Genomic DNA, 17,942 nt, shown 5'->3' on the forward strand with positions numbered 1-17,942 from the left:
ACACCTCAGATTCAAGCACGGCTTGTCGACACAGAAATGGCATCTACAGACTCGATACCTTCTGTTTCAGCCACTCTCCCTGCGAACTCCCCCGGTGTTGTTGCTGACCCTGAAAATGACGCGCCAACGACTTCCGCCCTGACCAAGCAATCCGACACCGCCCTAACCAGTACAGCAGCCTCCGAAGACCCAGAGAAGAAAACAAAGCGGATAATCCGCCGCAAGAGACGGCCTGCTCGCGTTCAAATCGACCCGGCCACAATCAAATCGGAGCCACCTCCTCAAACCGGTACGATCTACAACATTTGGTATAACAAATGGTCTGGTGGCGATCGCGAAGACAAGTATCTCTCGAAACACAAAGCGCCTTCGCGATGCTCTATAGCTACGGATAGTGGGTATACACGTGCAGATAAAGTGACCGGGTCATTTTTCTGTTTATACTTCGCGCGAGGGGTTTGTCCGAAGGGCCATGAATGCGAATACCTACACCGATTGCCGGGCATACATGATCTATTCAATCCGAACGTCGACTGCTTTGGTCGAGACAAGTTCAGTGATTACCGCGATGACATGGGTGGCGTGGGAAGCTTTATGAGACAGAATAGAACGCTATATGTGGGAAGGATACACGTTACAGACGACATTGAAGAAGTCGTTGCGAGACATTTCTCCGAATGGGGTCAGATCGATCGAATCCGAGTTCTTAACAATAGAGGTGTTGCATTCGTTACGTATAGTAACGAAGCAAATTCGCAATTTGCCAAGGAGGCTATGGCGCACCAGAGTCTGGATCATAATGAGATTTTGAACGTGCGCTGGGCTACTGTGGATCCGAATCCGGCAGCTCAGAAGCGCGAGGCCCAACGAATCGATGAACAAGCAGCAGAGGCCATTCGAAGAGCTCTGCCGGCTGATTTTGTGGCGGAAATAGAAGGAAGAGACCCGGAAGCCAGGAAGAGGAAAAAAATTGAAGGAGGGTTCGGCTTGCAGGGCTACGAACCTCCCGATGAGGTTTGGTACGCTCGGAGTAGAGAACTCGAAGAAGCTGCAGAAACTCGACAACTTGAAGCCCCCGAACAGCCATATATGATCGAGGATGCCCGTACTGCTCAGCACACGTTTACTACAGCTGGTTCTACAGCAGACCGAGGCGGAGGTATTCTTTCAGGCGCAACGCTAGCAGCGTTGCATGGATATGGTGGTTCAAATATAATACAAGCTTCTACCCCACAAAATACTGGCCCTCTGGTAGCCTACGGCAGCGATGATGAAAGCGATTGATGTTTCGAAGCACTGTATGATAGGCACCGACAACTAGCTATGCTAATTGAGCCTGGATGCGGAATGCATATTGTCATAGCCTTGAACCCTTTATTTCATCTAAAGCATGAAAATTCATCAAATTCATCAAATACATGATTATCCATCATTTCCCAAGCGTCAAATCATAATAGACACAATTACCATTACGATAATTGTAGATAAAGGCGTTTCGGTATCGTTCGGTTCCGTCCTGCTCCTTGCTCTCGCTGGCAAGCTCATACAGTAAGTTGAGCAGATCGGTCAGGTACTTCCTTTCCACCAATGGAACGCTTTGAATGACAACACGCCATGCGTCCGCATCAGCAAGGCGGGTGTTGCGAATGGCCTCGAGAACATCATCACGGATGTCGATAGCTGCGATAGGACCATCCAGTGCCTTGTCGGCCGTCTCGCGAGCTCGAAGTATTGCTAAACGGAAGATGACGGTTGTCAGGACACTTAACTTGACATCAAACATAACAGCTTAACATACCGGACTCAACCATATTCTGCCGATTTGTCTTTTTGCCTTTGTGCATTGGTGCAATAATTCGAACGTCCATGTCTCTCTCCCTACTCAAAGGATTAGGGTCCTGCGTTCCCTGTTTGGTGGATTTTAAAGTCTCTGCTTTCTCTTTCTGGTTTCGATGACGAATCTCAGCTCGAATCCAAGCAACGAGATCGCCACATCTGACATCGAATTCTTCCTTTCTAGCGAGACTCTTAATTTTCAATCCCCGATCTAAACTGTCCTGTTTAACAATAACCACCCAGCTGTGGTTATCGTCTCGATAACGAGCAAGAAGTTCTTCCAAGGACGAGGCATCGATAGCCAACTCGGCACTAATATCATGTGTCCATAGCTCTGACAAAATATCGAGAGCCAGTGTTCGGAGGACATTGCTATCAAAGCTTGCCACCAGGACGTCACACTGAAAGGTGATTAGCGCTGGCAACTGACAAATGTGGTCACTATTTACCTTGCGTTTCCGCCAAATATCACCGATATCCGAGATGTGTTTTGAGGAACCTTTAGTTCTGCCTTTGACGAGATTCGCCATCGATGCCGTCAATTTATCGAAGCTGAGATAAAATCCAACCGCGTGGCATTGAGGTCGCGACGACATTATCTTCGGACGGAATTCTTGGATCAAACTATCATACCGACCACCAGCTGCGAAAACGTCCCTTCTCCTCGTATCGAAGATGCACTGGAACAAGATACTACCTCCGTAAAATTTATTATTGACACTGCTTAGAGGACTAATATAAATCTTGCGTCGAACACGAAACCTCTTCAGGTAGGAGATAACAGCATTCAAGCGAGCAAAGATAGGGGTTAGCTTGTCGACAAATTCGGTATCTTCCATGATCAAACGAAGTCTCTTCAAAGCTTTTTCGGGAGAATCTGCACACTAATTAGTGGATAATACAAAACAAAAAAGGCATGGATTCCTTACCTCTGAAGTCAAACCGTGCCAAGTCATCAATTGATGTAGACGCTACTCCGATAGTAGGAGCGCGCAATTCAGTTCGAATCTTTTGCATAGTGTAATGTCCAACATTGAGCTTGCTGATCACCTCTTTCACAAGCGGTCTCTGCTTTGAACTGATGCGGCAAAACGCGATGATAGTATCGAGAAGGTCTGAATGATTGAGGTGGTAACACATCTGTGCCGTTCTCAGAGACGGAAACTCATCAAGGATTTCATCCAAAACCTTGATTGCTTCTGCCTCCTTCAAAGCAAGATCGAGGGTATTGTGGGAGACAATATCGAAGTCAACTTCATTGTGTGCACGTGGCTGTCCTCCATGGAGTGCTTCCCTGAAGACAGTTCCGAACGAGAACATCTTATCGATTGACGGATGTTGACGGGAGACGGACCGTGCATTTGGAAGTGTTAGGTCAAACGGCAGCTGAACTTGGTTCCCATCGGGGTCCAACAGTCTGACAACTCCAGGCCCATAATGGTTAGAGCGAGGAAATACTGTCTGCCTTGTGGTTTCAACTGCTCCATGTTTCCGGAATATCGCTATTAGCTGATCCTTCACTGCACCTTGCAGTACCATTTCGTTAGCAGGCGGCGACTCTCGCGAATCAATTTCCCATGCCAAATCTTCGAATTTGTTGGATGGCTGTGAGAATATTGCAGAGAGGATCTTTTTGTAGTCTGCAGAATTTGGATCCGATAGTAAACCCATTACGGCTTTTCTAAACATTTCTTCTTCAACCTGTAGTGGAATCTTTCCGCTTTGAAGGATCTCTATCGCTGCTGGCCTCTCCCCTGGGCGGTGGCTAATGAGTGACTCGATAATCTGCCCCTGGACAACCTTTTCCGGTAGTTCAAAAGTTTCAGGGAGCACATGGTCTTTCTTTCTAATTTCCTGAAGGGTATGGTCCCGCTCCATGGCAGTGTTGAGAGGGTGACACATTTCAAAGAATATGATCCCGAGAGAGTACATCTGTTTAAATTAGCAAAATGGCTGGGAAATGCTAAAATGGAGAGATGGAGGCAATGACTCACGTCCACCTTTTCATTGTACTGGCCATCTGCAGCAGATTTCATCTCCGGGGCCACATAATACGTTGTACCAATACTCCGCGTGAAGCTCTCACCAATATCCGGGACAAAGGAGGACTGGATAGCCGTTGAAAACTGACCACGAGTTGCAAGACCAAAGTCTCCGATACGAGGATTATTGGTGACATCCAAGAAGATGTTATCCGGTTTCAAATCCCTGTGAATAATTCCATGCGTATGAATATGATTTAAGCCATCCAGGATCTGCCGAAAGAGTCTCCAAGAAGCATCAACGTTTTCATGGAGTCCGTCCCGAATCAAGTCGCGAAGAGTCTGAGGAGAACTGTCAAAAGCCATAGGAGAGGAGATAGAAAAATGACCTTTACTTACGTGCTTTTCACAATATTCCATTTGGATATATAGCGTCGAAGTCACCTGGTGTGAACTTCCGGAGTTAACTAATTGAAGTTCATCCCCTTCCTCACCTGTAATTGATTGCGTTGGCTCGTCATCATTATCGTCATAATCTTCATCGTCTTCACGAATGGTTCCATTGGAAGTGGTCCGGCCCTCCCCATTTTCATCACCGTCGGGAGGTTGTTCGTCGCTGTCATAACCAAATTCAATTTTCGGATATCCTTTCGAACTCATAAAGTCGAGTCCGCTGGTACTATAGCCAAATTCGATGTTTGGATGGGAAAGTTCTTGGTCAGTCGACTCCACGGCATCATCTTCAACGCCAAAATAATCCTCTTCAAGCCAAGCAGTATAGTACCGCACGACATAGGGGTGGTTTAGTCTGGAGAGCAACATAATTTCTGAAAGAGTGTCTTTCAACGCCGCAGAAGACTTATGAGATATCTTTTTGACAGCATAAAACCGACCGTCGAGTTTGTTTCTCGCCTTAACAACCTGGCCAAATCCGCCTCGACCTAAACGGCCCACCTCGTCAAAATCATGCTCATAGCGTGAAAAAACTGGCAGCATCCCTTGGGAATCACTTCTCGCACGCCTTGGGTGAGGTGCTGAATTCGGCGTGGCTGTTGGCATTATTAGGGGCGAGTCCACCCGGAAAAACTCGAAAGGATGGATTTGAAAAGCGGTTGGTCGCTTTTTAGGGTCCACTTGGAAGAGTTCGCGCAACATATCCTGAAGAGGTTGGGAGAGATCCAGAGAAGTAATAAGTGAATTTGCCGACGTATATCGTTGCAGGACATCTTTTCCAAAACCCATTTGAAGGAAGACGATACCCAAATCCCATACATCAGACTTAATACTTGGTTTCGCATCGTCCTGCATCAGCTCCGGAGGTTGCCAGAAAGTAGATTTTGAGGTATCCAAAGCCCTCTTCGCGCTGGAAGGCAATGGCAACGCTTCTTCAATGCTTCCAAGTAACTTTACTACAGTGCTACCGGTTGAGCTCCGAAAGAGCAGGACACGCGCAGAATGAATATTCCCGTGAACAAGTCTATGGCGGTGATAAAATTCGAGGCCCTCGACGAGCTGAATCATCCAGGCTTTCACATTCTCTGCTGGCAAAGTACCAACCATGTCGAGGAGTTCGGAAAGCGACCCCTTATTCGCATACTCAAACAGTGCAGAGACATGCCAGGTATTGTCATGAGAAGCGTACGGGTCGAGCGGGCTATATATTTTGTAGCCGACGAAATCAACCAAATTTGGATGGCGAAGAGACTTGAGAATCTCCAGTTTGTCCTCACTTGATCCTATCCTCTGTCTAACGTCTGAGATCTTTGTCTCCTTCTCGCGGATGAAAATTTCCTTGAGTACCAGGAGCGGAACACGGTGCGTAGCTCCTAGCACAACCGGTTTCACGGTAAATGTCTCTTTGTGGTGGGTATGGTTGATCAAAGTTCTCCCATAAACAGCCCTGAAAGTTAGCTGCCGCCCTTCGTTATCAATGACTGTCATAGGGCTATCAAAAGTTACAGCCCCAGGGGTATCGTCGCTCGGGTCTAGATGCTCAACGTCTTCGAATGTGGACCTGCTCTTCCGACGGTAATTCTGCTCTTTCTCACGCTGTCTGATCTTGATCTGGTTCTTGAATGCCGCCTCGTATTCCTTTTCTTCCTCTTTTGTAGCTTCTTGCTGCTTCCTCAGCTCTTCCTGCTTCAACCGTTCAGCCTTTTGGAGCGCCGCCGCCTCTTGAGCTCTTCGTTCCTCTTCTAGGCTTCGACCTGCGTCAGATCGTGCGCGCATAAGAGCCGCATCTTCCAGAATGTCTTGTATCGAGACGGCCAACTCATAGATCATTTCATTGCCGAGCAGCTCGGTAGGTTTTGTGACGACTACATTCTGGATGCGAGATTTAGCGTCACCACGCAAATCTTCAATACACTCCAAAGTCAGCTTCGGGGCTGTTTTGGGGTACGTCGCTGGCAGTTCAACAAGCAGGTCTACACCCACTTCACAGTTGGACGATGCCTTTAAGTGCAGCTTAAACGCAATATCGGAAGATTGCTGATCCGCGGCGAAACACACATAATTAGCGGGGAATCCCGGAATTGGTGGGACAGGTAGAGTGAACACCAAGAGTACAGGTGCAGAGACATACCTTCCAAGCAGACTGTCGAGTTTCTACATATTCAAAGCCATCAGCATAGATTGAACGTAAGGCCTCAGCCTCGTTCACATGGATTTCTCGGTAATTTGTAATGGTGGCGGACGGAGAAGCTGCAGGGCCCGCATCTGAAGATAGTTGCGGTTTTTTCTTTTCCGCTGCTAGGTGCCCGTTCTTCCTGGTGCCTTTCTTTTGTTTGGCCGGCATGGTGAAAGTTGACTCGTGGAAGAGGTAGGCACGGAAATTGAGGAAGATTGAAACTGTTGCCCCGGATGAAGGAAGCAACAGAAAGGGCAGCCGAAGCTGCAGCCCTCTACCTTAGCATGATGTGATGACAGTTGACCAGGAGATAGAACAGTAGACAGTGAACGACAATATTTCACAGTGCAAGTTGGAGCTCAGACAGCGCCTGGTAACCTCTTTGGAAGCTTGGTGGCAGAACTGATAAGGCGGTGGGGCATCCGGTAGCGGAGCCGACTCGGAACAACATTTCGCCGGTAAATCGCCTTGGAAAACCGCCCGCTCGACTGTTTCCTGCAGAGATTATCCACCCCCCAAGGGACAGCTGTCGACCCGCCTTGCTTGGCTCCATAAAAGGGCACAGTTCACATATCTACTGTCTACTCTGTACATGCATGCATCATCAGAAACTGGATACCATGTTTCCCGAAAAGACTGGTGGTCAATATGGCAGAGCGTGTCTCTACCCCGTAGTGGAGGTGATGATCAGGTCCAGAACTGCCTCACTTTGGTCGGATCCCCGTCCACTCAAAACAGTCACTGCTTGTCTCATTTTCCAAGACCATGTGTCTGCACCATGTGAGAATTGCTGTTAGGCATCAAATCAAGGCCTTGCCGAGGGAACAACAAGAACACGTATCTCTACAAAAGATTTCGTTTCTATCTCCATATGAGTTTTCCATGCCAGCCTTGGAACACTTTCATCCCGCTGAAGTGAGATTAGGCGCAGGGCAATATTACATAACCAGGCTGTCATGGATATCCTGGCATCAGGCCATGTAGTAAGTATGTATGGACATCCATCCGGCCCTGGTCTCGCTCGGACTATCATGGATGATCAAGCAAGGTCGTACCAAATCTTCAGGGGAGAGACACCAGGTGCCAGGAAAACTACCAACGCGACTTAAACCAGACAATATTACCATCAGTACCGAGTACACCGTTCCCTATATTCCGTACGGAGTACAAACCATGCTTATCAATAGATTAATGCCTCTGTAACGACCGATCGACTCCCTTCTTCTTCTTCTTCATCATGCGCCCTCTTGACGTGCCCCTCCGCCATCCATGCGGCTTTTGGGCGCCCAGTCATCATCACGTGACACACCACAGGCCAGAAATTGGGCAGAGTTGCTTGGCGCCAGAAGCGGTTTAGCGCTGTGAAGCTGCCAATTGCCAAAGCTCAGACGGGCATCGAAACCGTGCAGCGTAAACAAACGTGGTTCCCTTCGTCGATGATGACGGCGGCACCACCACAATTGCATCCCGTCAATAAATAGCCGTCATACAGACGCGTCTTTACTTACCCTGCTAAATTTAAAACTGGTTTAGTGGCAAATGACCCCTTGTAGGAGTTGAGAACCGCAAATATGTTGGGATGGTTGGCAGGTGCCGGGCGCGGGGAAGGCGTCGGTAGGTTCTGAGAACAGCCAATCCACCTATCCACTATCAAAACCCGATTTCACTGTTACTGATTAACCCGAAGATGCACCTGAGACTCCAGCTCCTGCGTTCGCCTACAAAGCTTTCAAAAACGCTCTCCTCGGCACTCCCGCCGAGATCGATGAGGACCGCGAGCTTACCATTCCACTAAAACCACTAGAGAACACTTACCAGCGAAGCGATAATCTTATTAAAAAGCTTGAGAAAGCCAGATCCTACGCGAAGGATAAATCCCAACCGCGAGAGCCCTTGCCGCCACCGAAAGAGGCAGCCCAACCCATGGCTTCTCCGGCAAAAAGTATTCTGGTTACACCCGGGACAGCGGCGGGGCGGAGAAAGACTGTATCATTTGGTGAAGGCGTCATTGATAACGAGCGCAAACGATCTACCCTTGGCCTAAGCCCAAAGAAGGACCTACTCTCCGGAAACATCAGTCGACAATGGCCCGCTCCAACCTCGGACCTGTCAAGGAAAAATCGAAGCAAACCTTCCCAATCTTCCCAATCTTCCCTAAATGCGCAAGAGCACAAGCCCTGCGAAGAAGACGATCTTTTTAACATCACAGAGAAAAAGAAAACTACCCCTACCGAAAAGCCTGCCACACCTACTCCACAAATTTCCCAGGATCCTGTCGAAGAGGCTGATGATGATCCTACCACAAATCTAAATGAGCCTCACTCGCAGTCAGGGAAATTTTGGAAGGCTGAATATGAGAGCTATAGAACGAAATCTGATCGCGAAATCAAAAAGCTGCTCGAGTACCGGGCACTAACAAAGTCGTTTGCAAGGAAAAAAGATGAGCAAGTCAGCCGTCTAACGGATAAACTGAGGCAGGAGGAGGAGAAGCTCCAAGTTATGGAGCATCATCTTGCCGAAATTGCTGCCAAAATGGCTGACAACATCAATACTGGAGAACCCAAGGATGAAGCCATGGTTAAGGAGCTTTCTCAACAAACCGCATTGACATTGCAACATAAGCACAAGGCAGCCAGTCTACGACGAACACTCGAACGACATGGGGTCTTGGACAGTGATGAAAGCTCTCATGACGATGACCCAAAACAGGATGCTGTGGTGCGGAAGCTTCGTGAAGTACAGGCAGAGTTAGACCTAGCCAACGCTCGGTTAAAATCTCACGGTCGGTCGGATGACCTTAAAAGGCTGCAAACACTTGTTGAAAGCTCAGAAAAGAAAGCTCGTGAGCTTGACAGCGAGAACTTGTCTCTCAAACAAGATCTTGCAAAGATCAAAAAGGAAATCTCAACTTACGAAGGGAGACGGGTATCTAAAGAGGCAAGATTAAAGCGGAAACAAGAAAATCTTGAGCGTCGAGTTAAAGAATATAGCGAGCGACTCAGGGATTCTTCAAAGGCTCATTGGGAAGCACAAGATGCACTAAAAAAGACATTTGAAGCCGAGAAGAGAGAAATGCAAGACATTATTGATTCATTAAGAAGCGAGCTAGCCGCAGTCGAAAAACGAGCTTCCACAAATAATCGCACTCTTCCCGACCCAGGCAGGACTTCAGGTCGACAGTCATCCCCAAGCAAACAGGAAGTTGATGCTACACAACATCGGGAACACAGATCATCCCACCAGAACGGACAAAGCCGGGCCAACCCAACAACGAACAACACTGAAAGAGAAAGAGAAAGAGAAAGAGAAAGAAGCGTACCGCGGCATTCATCCAGACCAAGCAATGCGGACCTCCGGCCGCAACGTCCTAGAGATAATATTCAGATATCTCCACTGCGCGACTTAAATAGCCGCGACGACGCGGCCATGCTAACAGATTTAGGCGGCGATGACGACGTCCCACCTAATATACTCAAGCGCCGCCAGAACAACCTGGATCTTCTAGCAGCTGCTAAATTGCTGCCTCCCCAACGCTGTCGTTCAGCTTCCCCGAAAAAGTCTACCACTCAAGAGGACTACGTAAGGACTACTCTCTCGCCCAGACCCTCCATGGTTTACATGGAACTTGATGAAAGGAAAAAAAGCGCCAACTTTCGTCCTCGCCCGGCAAAAAATACAAACGATAAAACTCCACGACAAAAAGCCAGCAAAACGTCTGGTTTAAATCGACAAATGTCCCTAGTGCCAGACTTCCATTTGCCCGCCAGTACTGCAGCCGAAGCTTTTGCACTCGCGCACCCTGAACGGTCCGCGAGTGCGAAAGCGCGGCTTCAACGTAGCAGCGAGGATGCAAAGAAAGCTCGGGCTCAAGGGAAAGAGAACGTATACACGGCAGTTTGATGTTAATGTGGCTTTAATTGGCTATTGATTTGCATTCCATGTGGGGATCTCGGCGTCACGTTTAATCTCACATCTCCTTCAACATATTCCAGATGCGCTTGTTTTGTCGATTTGTTAGTCTTGCGATGATACCAATTTGTGCATTGTAGCTTTTCATTGCATTCCTATTGGCCAAGGAGAGGGGGGTGTTTGAAGGTGTTCATGTCCCTGTTTCTCTGACTATCACTGGTTAATTTTATAGTATATCCTGGTTGATAGGCCTACCCTTCGTTTGCTTTCTCATAGATGCTTATGTCCTTTTTAATTTTTTTTTTTTTTAACTAGTTATTATTTTTGGCTTTATCGAGTCGAGCTCAGAATAGAGGGAGCAATTGCGCCCATAGAAAATAGAATATCCTTGGGCATAACAGTGCCAACTCTCCAGGTTAGATGCTCCACTATCTATGGCTCCTCTGTTAATGTGGCATTGTTGTACCCAAGTTTCATGTTCAGGCTCCATATCCATATTATTTTATCAATCTCCATGCTGCGCATCTATAGCTAAAGGGTATTCGTTCTTAGCGCGACATTTAGAAGCAAAGTCCCGGAAAATACCATGTAACTCAAGCCTTTCCGTCGCAAAACTGCACAACGGCCCATTCCCCCCCCCATGCCCATTTCCGAGCCCCTGAATCTGCTCCGCCCCCTGGAGTCTGACGGATGCGCTCATCTTCGCCTTCAGGAAGTCCAACCACCACATCAGCCTTACAGGTGCGAAGGGCAAGAGTGCGGATTCCTGATCCGGGTCCCAGAGGGCCGATTGCATTAGAGAATGGCGTTGTTGGGTCCCAGTGGGCCTATATACAAGTACTTGCGTTAGTCGGCTTGAAGGCGTGAGAAAAAAAAAAAAAAAAAAAAAAAAAAAAAAAAAAAAAAAGAAAGGGTGGGGTATAGCAAAGTTCTGTAAGGGAAGTGGTGATATTTACATCTCCGGTCAACTTTCTATAATTCAAATCTCCTTTAAATAAAACTAGTTCACTCTCTTTCAGGTCATTGCACAAATCTGGCTCTTCGCTTGGGATTCGCCAGTAACTTCCTGCTGTAGTCCAGAACCGATTCGGCCGGATGATCAACTTCCCGTCCGCATGGAATTGGCTCCATTGGCTAAATAAAAACTGTAGCTCAGCAACTTCGTTTTCTGTGAGCGGCGGGGCAGGTTTATCGTTGCTCTTCGGATCGTGCTTGTCTTCTGGAGCTGTGAAGAAGGCTTGAGGGTCGGCGAGGACGGAAACTAGATCTCCGAAGTCCTTGGGTACCACATCGGAAACAAACCAAGGGATAGACTTGGGATGAAGGACCACCGTCGTGGCAAGATCAGAAAGGAGAAGATATCCAGCGAGAATCAGGTCAACGAATAGTTCAAAGCCGGCGTTGTCGAGAACGATGTCCACGCGGCGCTCTTGATTCTTTTTGGTCTTCCGGGCGTTATTCAAGACAGCAAAGGCCGCGGGAAGATCATTGACTATGATATTCTCTTCAGCCGCTTTGCGCGCTTTCGCACCTTGGAGCTTCTGTATATCTTCGTATGTGAGTGATGTGAGAAGGGATAGATCAGTTGCATTTCCCCAGAGACAAATCTCGCACATTTCCGCGAAGAGTAATTCATCTGCTTTTTCTATCTGTTCGCCGGAATGATTTGCCTTGATCTCCTTGTCTAGATGTCTATATCTCGCACCAAGCTCGAGAACTGCGGGGCGTGACGACTTAAATGTAGACATTTTCTGACGCATGAAAATATCATAGTCCTTCCAGTACTCTGCGCGCGAGAATAGGACGTTTATCCGCCTGTCTATGTTCCAAAGAGTCAGAGATCATGGCAAAGGAACAGTATTGATGTTCGATACGCACAGAGATAGCATTCTGTGAAGAGCCATGGCGCATTGAACCAGGTCAATTCTCCTCTTTCCTCTAGCTCCTTATTGTATGTCTCGATATCGCCTTCGCCATCATCCTCTAAAGGCCTATATTCTCGTCAATGCGGGAACTTCGAAAGAGCTTCCAGCTTCGCTGGTACGTAGTAGACAGCGGCTTCCTCACGTCAATTTCCTATTGTGTAACAGTTCGTATTTCAACGCCGCGAGTTGCGAGACAATGTCCTTTCCCTCTTTGCGCTTGTCCTCTTCATGATCAGGAAGTTTGATGAGAGAGCGATGGAGGTCGTCAATGGCGCCCGTCTGTCTCCAAGAGTACCAATTAGCGGAATATATTTCATGCGCGAAGGGAATTGAGAGTCCCAACCAGAATAACAGGCCATCTCTCAAGCGCGGAAATATATGCGAACGTTTGTCGTTCCGATGTGAGAATCGGAGCTGGTTGTTTGGTGGGGTTAGCTTGTGCCCCTCACGGTGCGACAGGGCAATGACCAACATACGGATTTTGGGATCGAATTCCATGATTTAGACAAGTGTTCAACTTAGTATCCTGCATGGAAGTTCTTGGATGACGCGGTTGTTTGAGAGATTAAATTGGATGCGTACAAGAACCTGTCATCATAGCGGGTGGAGCCGATGGACGAGGGAGCAATACAGCAGCAATAAAATCAGCGCAGTGCGCCATTTACGAAAAGCTACGCTTTACTTCTACGCAAGTAAATAGGAGCTTGCAAACTTTTATAGGAATAGGATACTACCCATCTTCTAGTATTGACGTACTTGAAAGCCCTGGAAACAAATGCAGAAGAGTACGAGTCTTCAACACAAATATCGATTGTTTATATCAACGGCGAACCACGATAGCTCGATTGTATATGCAACGCTTGAAAACAATCAAAAGCCACAGTCTGATATATCAAAAAAGGAACAAATCCCAATTGATACGTAATTGCTCTATGCCAACCGACTCCGCGCTAGACACGATCATTAGGGCTCCCAAATCATATATCCACCAGATTCGTGATACATGGGCTCTGGTTTCTCTTAAGACACAATAGATTGATATAGTGTTTATCGTTAAGCTCTTACATCAGCGACATGATGGAATTTTGAGCGTAAGCCTGGTGTTTAGAAGTCCAGTTAGCTCAAAGTGAACTGAAGGAGCAGAAACACAATATAAACATGACAAACATACCATTGGTTTAATATCAGGATGAGGAACAGCATCAAACTTGTGGAATTCGAGCTCCAATTTTGGGTCAACATTGATATATGCGCCCTTGTTCTCAGTGTTGTCGCAATATTTAGGTGCGGAGAAGACTAAGTTTCGTCAGTGAATGCTTTCTCGGCATAAACAAGCAAGCACAGGAAACAAACCTGTAATACACCGGCCATTGTGCTCAACCTCATAACCCTCCATTCTCACTTCGTGACTTCTGATGACGGCCTTCAGGCCGTTCTTGTCACAGAACCGTTTTGTCACGTCGGGACCAAACTGCAATCCCACACCTCGTTTACTCGGGCCGCGACCTGGGTCGGTTTGCGGATCGGTCCATAGCATCTCCATCATCAATCCAGACTGGCCGGGTTGTCTCTGGTTATGTCTGTTGAGCTTTCTGATATCGTCAAGAGTAATGTCGTCATCTGAGAAGAGACCTCCATGGAGAACAAGGTATTTTTCTCCGATCAACGTGGCGAGTGGAAGCGCGGAGAATGACTCGGAAAAGACTTTGAAGAGGCGCTCGGTGTATTTGGCCTTGCATTCGCCCTCGAATCCGTAGACGCGATTCATATCATCCGTCTCATGGTTTCCACGGTTTAGGAAGAATTTGTTGGGCCGCAGCCATTTGTATGCGAAAAGAAGAAGAGCGATCTCCGTTGACCAAGATCCTCTGTCGACAAAGTCACCGTTGAACAAGTATGCGTGAGTATCCGAAGGGAAACCGTTGAGTCTAAAGATTTCCAGGAGATCAAAATATTGACCTAAAAAGATAACAGTTAGACGAATTCCTAGGTTCGGTGGTCCCGTGAACATCTTCCTTACCATGTGTATCTCCGCAGACAGTCAGTTTTGTTCCCTCTTCAACACCAATTTCCACCATAGTCGGCTCGTCATAGACAAGATCCTTCACCGCCTTCACGATCTTATACGCGTATTTCTTATGGATCTTCTTCCCGTTCTTAAACCGCTCGATCATATCATCTATGAATTCTTGCGTCATTTCATCTCCGAGATGCACGCCATCGTAGGACTCCTCCACTTTTATCGCCTCGATATCAAGCCCCTCAAATGCAGACGGCGGCTCCGCGACCTCGATGGCCTTCTCGAACTCAATCCTTCGCACCAGCTTCTCACATTCCGCCAGTTTAAGTTTCGCATCGCGATCGTTTGGGGCCTTTCTGACAACGGTTTTAAAGTCTTTCAGGGCTTCCCTGGAATTGAGGATGGCGGTATTCGCAACGGCTCGTCTCCAGTACGCCTGGCAAACCAAGATGTTAGACATGCGTCGATGTCACCAAGCTAGGGAGCATGCGCCAGACCTTGACATATGAGGGATCCAACTCGATCGCCTTGGTCGCATCCGCGATAGCATAGCCATACGCTTCCAGTTTGATGTTCGCCTGCCCAGAGAAGAAAGCCGCAATTAGCCCACATAGAACCATCCATCCTACCTCCCTTCTCTCACCACCTTTGCTTTCTTTTTTTTTTTTTTTTTTTTTTTTCTTTTTGCAAGCGGAATCCACAAAAAAGTTCAAACCCGCGCATTTATTTCGTCCCTGAAACTACAAGGTCCCAGGGCGCGTTGCGTGACAAAACATACCTGCGCTCTATTGCACCAAAATGAAGGGTCTCGGTCATATTTCTCGATGGCTTTTGTGTAGAATCCCAGCGCTTCCGGCCAGTCATGTCTAGCAAAGGCTTTGTTCCCCGCTACCTTTAGAGCCGTAGCGGCTTCGATTTCTGCTTGAGCCATGGGGAGGTAACGGAACAGCGGTGTTACGAGGTCACGAGCGGCGTGTGGGCGGGGAAGTTATTGATATGACGAGTACAAGTCAAGGGGGAGTGTGAACGAACAAGGAGGATAATAGGTAGATGAGATGAAAAACAGTATGAATAACTGCCAGTAGCAATTGATAACTAAGGAAATGTTATGGTGGGGAAAATAAGGGAAAAATAAAAATATAAAAATATAAAAATAAAAAAAAAAAAAGGACGACGCAGTGCTACCTTTGCGCTTGTGTCTCCGGTCTGGAGTCCGGCTCAGACACACCAGAGGCGGCTTTGGAACATTCTTTTTTTAACTCTCGCCTTAAAGTTCACCAGTTAAAGTTCGTTCGTGCCCCTGGACCAACCACACGCGTGATCCTCATCAGATACTCGGCCCGACATTCCTCCGGAGTCCACGCTTTCGGCTTGTTTTTGTAAAAATAGAATTTGGGCTATCAAGATACTCTGTACTCAGTACTCCATACTGAGGACTTCACTTCAGAAAGATATAGTTTTTTCATTACATTTGACTTATGCCAGTCAGATAACCTTATAAAACACATGCCATCATTATTTTGAATCACTAAGATGAAAACCAATCGCAAATTCGCCCGGAAAATAACAAGTTTGTGAGGAACGCTAGACAGTCAAATGAAACCCCTAAGACTTCACAATCTTCTCCAGAGATTCGAGGAGGATGTCGGCTAGAGCACTATTAGCAGAGTCCTTGAAGTTGGAAATCGGGTTAATTGTCTACTCACCGTGGTGTTTCTGGAAGATCAACATTGGTCGCAATCTGACAGCAGCCTCTCCGCAGCCTCCGATGTTGATTCCAACCTGCTTACCCTTCTTCAGGACAGCATCTCGCTGTGGGCTGTCCCAGGCGATGAATGTACCTTGTCCCTTGCCGCGGAGGTTCTGGAATTGGCCAGGGTATTGCTGACCGAGGCGCTCCAATCCAGAGAAAAGATAATCGCCGGTGACAGCAGTGTTCTGAACGAGATTAAGCCGCTCAATCTCCTGAACGATAGCTCGGAAGATAAGAGCACGAGCGGGATCACCCATCCAGGTGTTGAATTGGCGGAATGGCTTGTTGGGTCTTAGAGCTGGGTTACCATAAAAGTATCCCGCAGCTTGAGCTTTCTTCGAGAAGGTGACAATGTCCGGAGGAGTCTGAAGGTTCCAGTGGTCGTGAGCCCAGAATTTTCCGGTGGCGCCAAGACCGGTTTGCACTTCGTCAACAATGAGAAGCACGTTGTTTCGCTTTGTAATTTCACGAAGGCCCTGGAAGAAGGCCGGAGAAGCATGGTTGTCGCCGCCCTCGGATTGGACTGGTTCGACTACAACGGCAGCCACGGGGTTGTGGAACTCTTTGATGATCCTCTCAGCTTCCTGGAGGCAGCGCTGTTCCTCCTGTGCGTTCTCAGCGGCGAAATCCTCAAGAGGATATTTCAAGGAAGGGAAAGGCGCCTTGGGCCAGTCAAAGGCAGGGATATCAAGCTTGTGGATGGCCTTGCTTCGAGTAGTGGAAAGACTGCCGAAGAGACGTCCATGGAAGGCAGACTGGAAGGACATGATAGAGTAGTTTGGCGAACCGGGGGCCTGGTTGACCATAGTGGACGAGATTTCATCGTTGGTGAACTCGACTTCTGGTCCTCCACGTTTTTGCTGCGCATGATACATGAAGGCGGCCTTGTATGCGGTCTCGTTTGCGTCAGAGCCGGTGGTGGAGGTGAACACTTGATTCATGCCCTTGGGGGCGACACGGAGAAGACCAGTTTCCAGGATGTGAGCCCAGTCTTGCGAAGGGAAATTGCCCAAGGCCGGCCGATTGATCAAGGCACTGGCCATCTCTGGCGATTTTGTAGCTTCGAGGAGATTGGGGTTATTGTAGCCAACGGGGATGGAGGCAATCTGGGAGTACCTGGGGATTGTGCGTTAGCAATTGAGCCTAATTCCGTACAATTCGCACAGGAAGTATGGAAGCTTACACATCCAGCAGAACATTTCCATCGGGATCAGCGATACTAGGTGGTGAAAGCGACTCAATTAGCTTGCGTAACTTCCCAAGCGTGCTTCTTAAGAGTGTCGGGGTCCAACGCACTAGTTTCCGACCGAAGAGCTGTAGTCCACCAGCATATTTAGAGCTCTAGTATCAAAAACGCGATCGAGCTCCGCAATCTTCTGCTGGCTTTTGGGGCCAGGGATAGCTGTCTTGACGGTAGGCCCAGCGGGCTCATTGGGGAAAAATGGCTTCTCTGCGGATGTCCCAGCCTTGACAGACGCCGCTGCGCTAGCGCGGAGTGCATGATGTGCAGAGAAAGCTCGATTGCCTGTGCGAGCAGCAGCTCTAATTTGAGCGGATGAGCGGAAAATTGAGGCCATCTTCAAGTATGCTAAAAACAAAAAAAAGACAAGGAAATGAGGAAAAAAGCAAGCTACGCTCTCAATTCCGGTGGGAAAACGCGAGCCGGGTAGATGATGATGTCACCGGGAAAGCAGCTCGCGCGGTGGGAGGAAAACGGGGAAAGCCAGCGAGGAGAGAGATTGAGATTGAGCGGGTTCAGTGGAAGGAAAAGTGGAAGAAGAGGGCGTCGGGGCACGAGGCGGTTCCTTTTTAAAGGTGCCAGAGTTGAGGTATGTCGCCAGCATTTTCCCCTCTCTGCACCTTCGCTCGCAGCTCCGTCCATCGAAGC

At 48.0% G+C, this 17,942-nt stretch overlaps 6 protein-coding genes across 6 annotated transcripts; 2 read left to right on the forward strand and 4 right to left on the reverse strand.

The window, feature by feature from the left end:
* Positions 1-27: 27 nt before the first annotated feature.
* D8B26_005790 (uncharacterized protein) lies at positions 28-6,655 on the reverse strand. The gene is made up of 7 exons (XM_003069337.2): positions 6,403-6,655; positions 4,218-6,308; positions 3,831-4,160; positions 2,766-3,768; positions 2,286-2,713; positions 1,799-2,237; positions 28-1,734 (listed from the first exon to the last, which is right to left on the reverse strand). Exons 1-7 carry the CDS (start codon positions 6,613-6,615, stop codon positions 1,430-1,432), a joined length of 4,809 nt encoding a protein of 1,602 aa, XP_003069383.1. The 5' UTR covers positions 6,616-6,655; the 3' UTR covers positions 28-1,429.
* On the forward strand, positions 37-1,284 carry CWC2 (Pre-mRNA-splicing factor; the record flags this gene model as incomplete). The annotated part of the gene is made up of 1 exon (XM_003069336.2): positions 37-1,284. The coding sequence occupies one exon, from the start codon at positions 37-39 to the stop codon at positions 1,282-1,284; it is 1,248 nt and encodes a 415-aa protein (XP_003069382.1).
* A 1,235-nt stretch (positions 6,656-7,890) lies between the features above and the next one.
* Positions 7,891-10,347, forward strand: D8B26_005791 (uncharacterized protein; the record flags this gene model as incomplete). The annotated part of the gene is made up of 2 exons (XM_003069338.2): positions 7,891-8,061; positions 8,135-10,347. The coding sequence occupies exons 1-2, from the start codon at positions 8,019-8,021 to the stop codon at positions 10,345-10,347; spliced, it is 2,256 nt and encodes a 751-aa protein (XP_003069384.2). The 5' UTR covers positions 7,891-8,018.
* Positions 10,348-10,728: 381 nt separating this feature from the next.
* On the reverse strand, positions 10,729-12,779 carry D8B26_005792 (uncharacterized protein; the record flags this gene model as incomplete). The annotated part of the gene is made up of 6 exons (XM_003069339.2): positions 10,729-11,183; positions 11,313-12,175; positions 12,235-12,347; positions 12,424-12,560; positions 12,625-12,695; positions 12,758-12,779. 6 exons carry the CDS (start codon positions 12,777-12,779, stop codon positions 10,950-10,952), a joined length of 1,440 nt encoding a protein of 479 aa, XP_003069385.2. The 3' UTR covers positions 10,729-10,949.
* A 563-nt stretch (positions 12,780-13,342) lies between these two features.
* PPT1 (Palmitoyl-protein thioesterase 1) lies at positions 13,343-15,380 on the reverse strand (the record flags this gene model as incomplete). Its single annotated transcript, XM_066124996.1, has 5 exons — positions 14,799-15,380; positions 14,302-14,737; positions 13,635-14,240; positions 13,453-13,577; positions 13,343-13,378 (listed from the first exon to the last, which is right to left on the reverse strand). Exons 1-5 carry the CDS (start codon positions 14,919-14,921, stop codon positions 13,343-13,345), a joined length of 1,326 nt encoding a protein of 441 aa, XP_065981077.1. The 5' UTR covers positions 14,922-15,380.
* A 389-nt stretch (positions 15,381-15,769) lies between these two features.
* UGA1 (4-aminobutyrate transaminase) lies at positions 15,770-17,936 on the reverse strand. Its single transcript, XM_003069341.2, has 4 exons — positions 17,351-17,936; positions 17,238-17,273; positions 16,008-17,170; positions 15,770-15,950 (listed from the first exon to the last, which is right to left on the reverse strand). Exons 1-4 carry the CDS (start codon positions 17,629-17,631, stop codon positions 15,907-15,909), a joined length of 1,524 nt encoding a protein of 507 aa, XP_003069387.2. The 5' UTR covers positions 17,632-17,936; the 3' UTR covers positions 15,770-15,906.
* Between the last annotated feature and the right edge of the window lie 6 nt (positions 17,937-17,942).

This window comes from Coccidioides posadasii, chromosome 3 (assembly GCF_018416015.2).
Source record: "Coccidioides posadasii str. Silveira chromosome 3, complete sequence".
NCBI classification, from domain to species: domain Eukaryota; kingdom Fungi; phylum Ascomycota; class Eurotiomycetes; order Onygenales; family Onygenaceae; genus Coccidioides; species Coccidioides posadasii.

What these genes read in the sequence shown, in the direction of transcription:
- UGA1 (XM_003069341.2), bottom strand. Translation starts at nt 17,631, where the DNA reads ATGGCCTCAATTTTCCGCTCATCCGCTCAAATTAGAGCTGCTGCTCGC. An exon ending in AGCTCTTCGGTCGGAAACTA is followed by an intron (nt 17,274 to 17,350) that starts GTGCGTTGGACC and finishes TTCACCACCTAG; the next exon opens with TATCGCTGATCCCGATGGAA. An exon ending in GGAAATGTTCTGCTGGATGT is followed by an intron (nt 17,171 to 17,237) that starts GTAAGCTTCCAT and finishes CACAATCCCCAG; the next exon opens with GTACTCCCAGATTGCCTCCA.
- D8B26_005790 (XM_003069337.2), bottom strand. Translation starts at nt 6,615, where the DNA reads ATGCCGGCCAAACAAAAGAAAGGCACCAGGAAGAACGGGCACCTAGCA. An exon ending in AGTACAATGAAAAGGTGGAC is followed by an intron (nt 3,769 to 3,830) that starts GTGAGTCATTGC and finishes TAATTTAAACAG; the next exon opens with ATGTACTCTCTCGGGATCAT. An exon ending in ATATTTGGCGGAAACGCAAG is followed by an intron (nt 2,238 to 2,285) that starts GTAAATAGTGAC and finishes ATCACCTTTCAG; the next exon opens with TGTGACGTCCTGGTGGCAAG.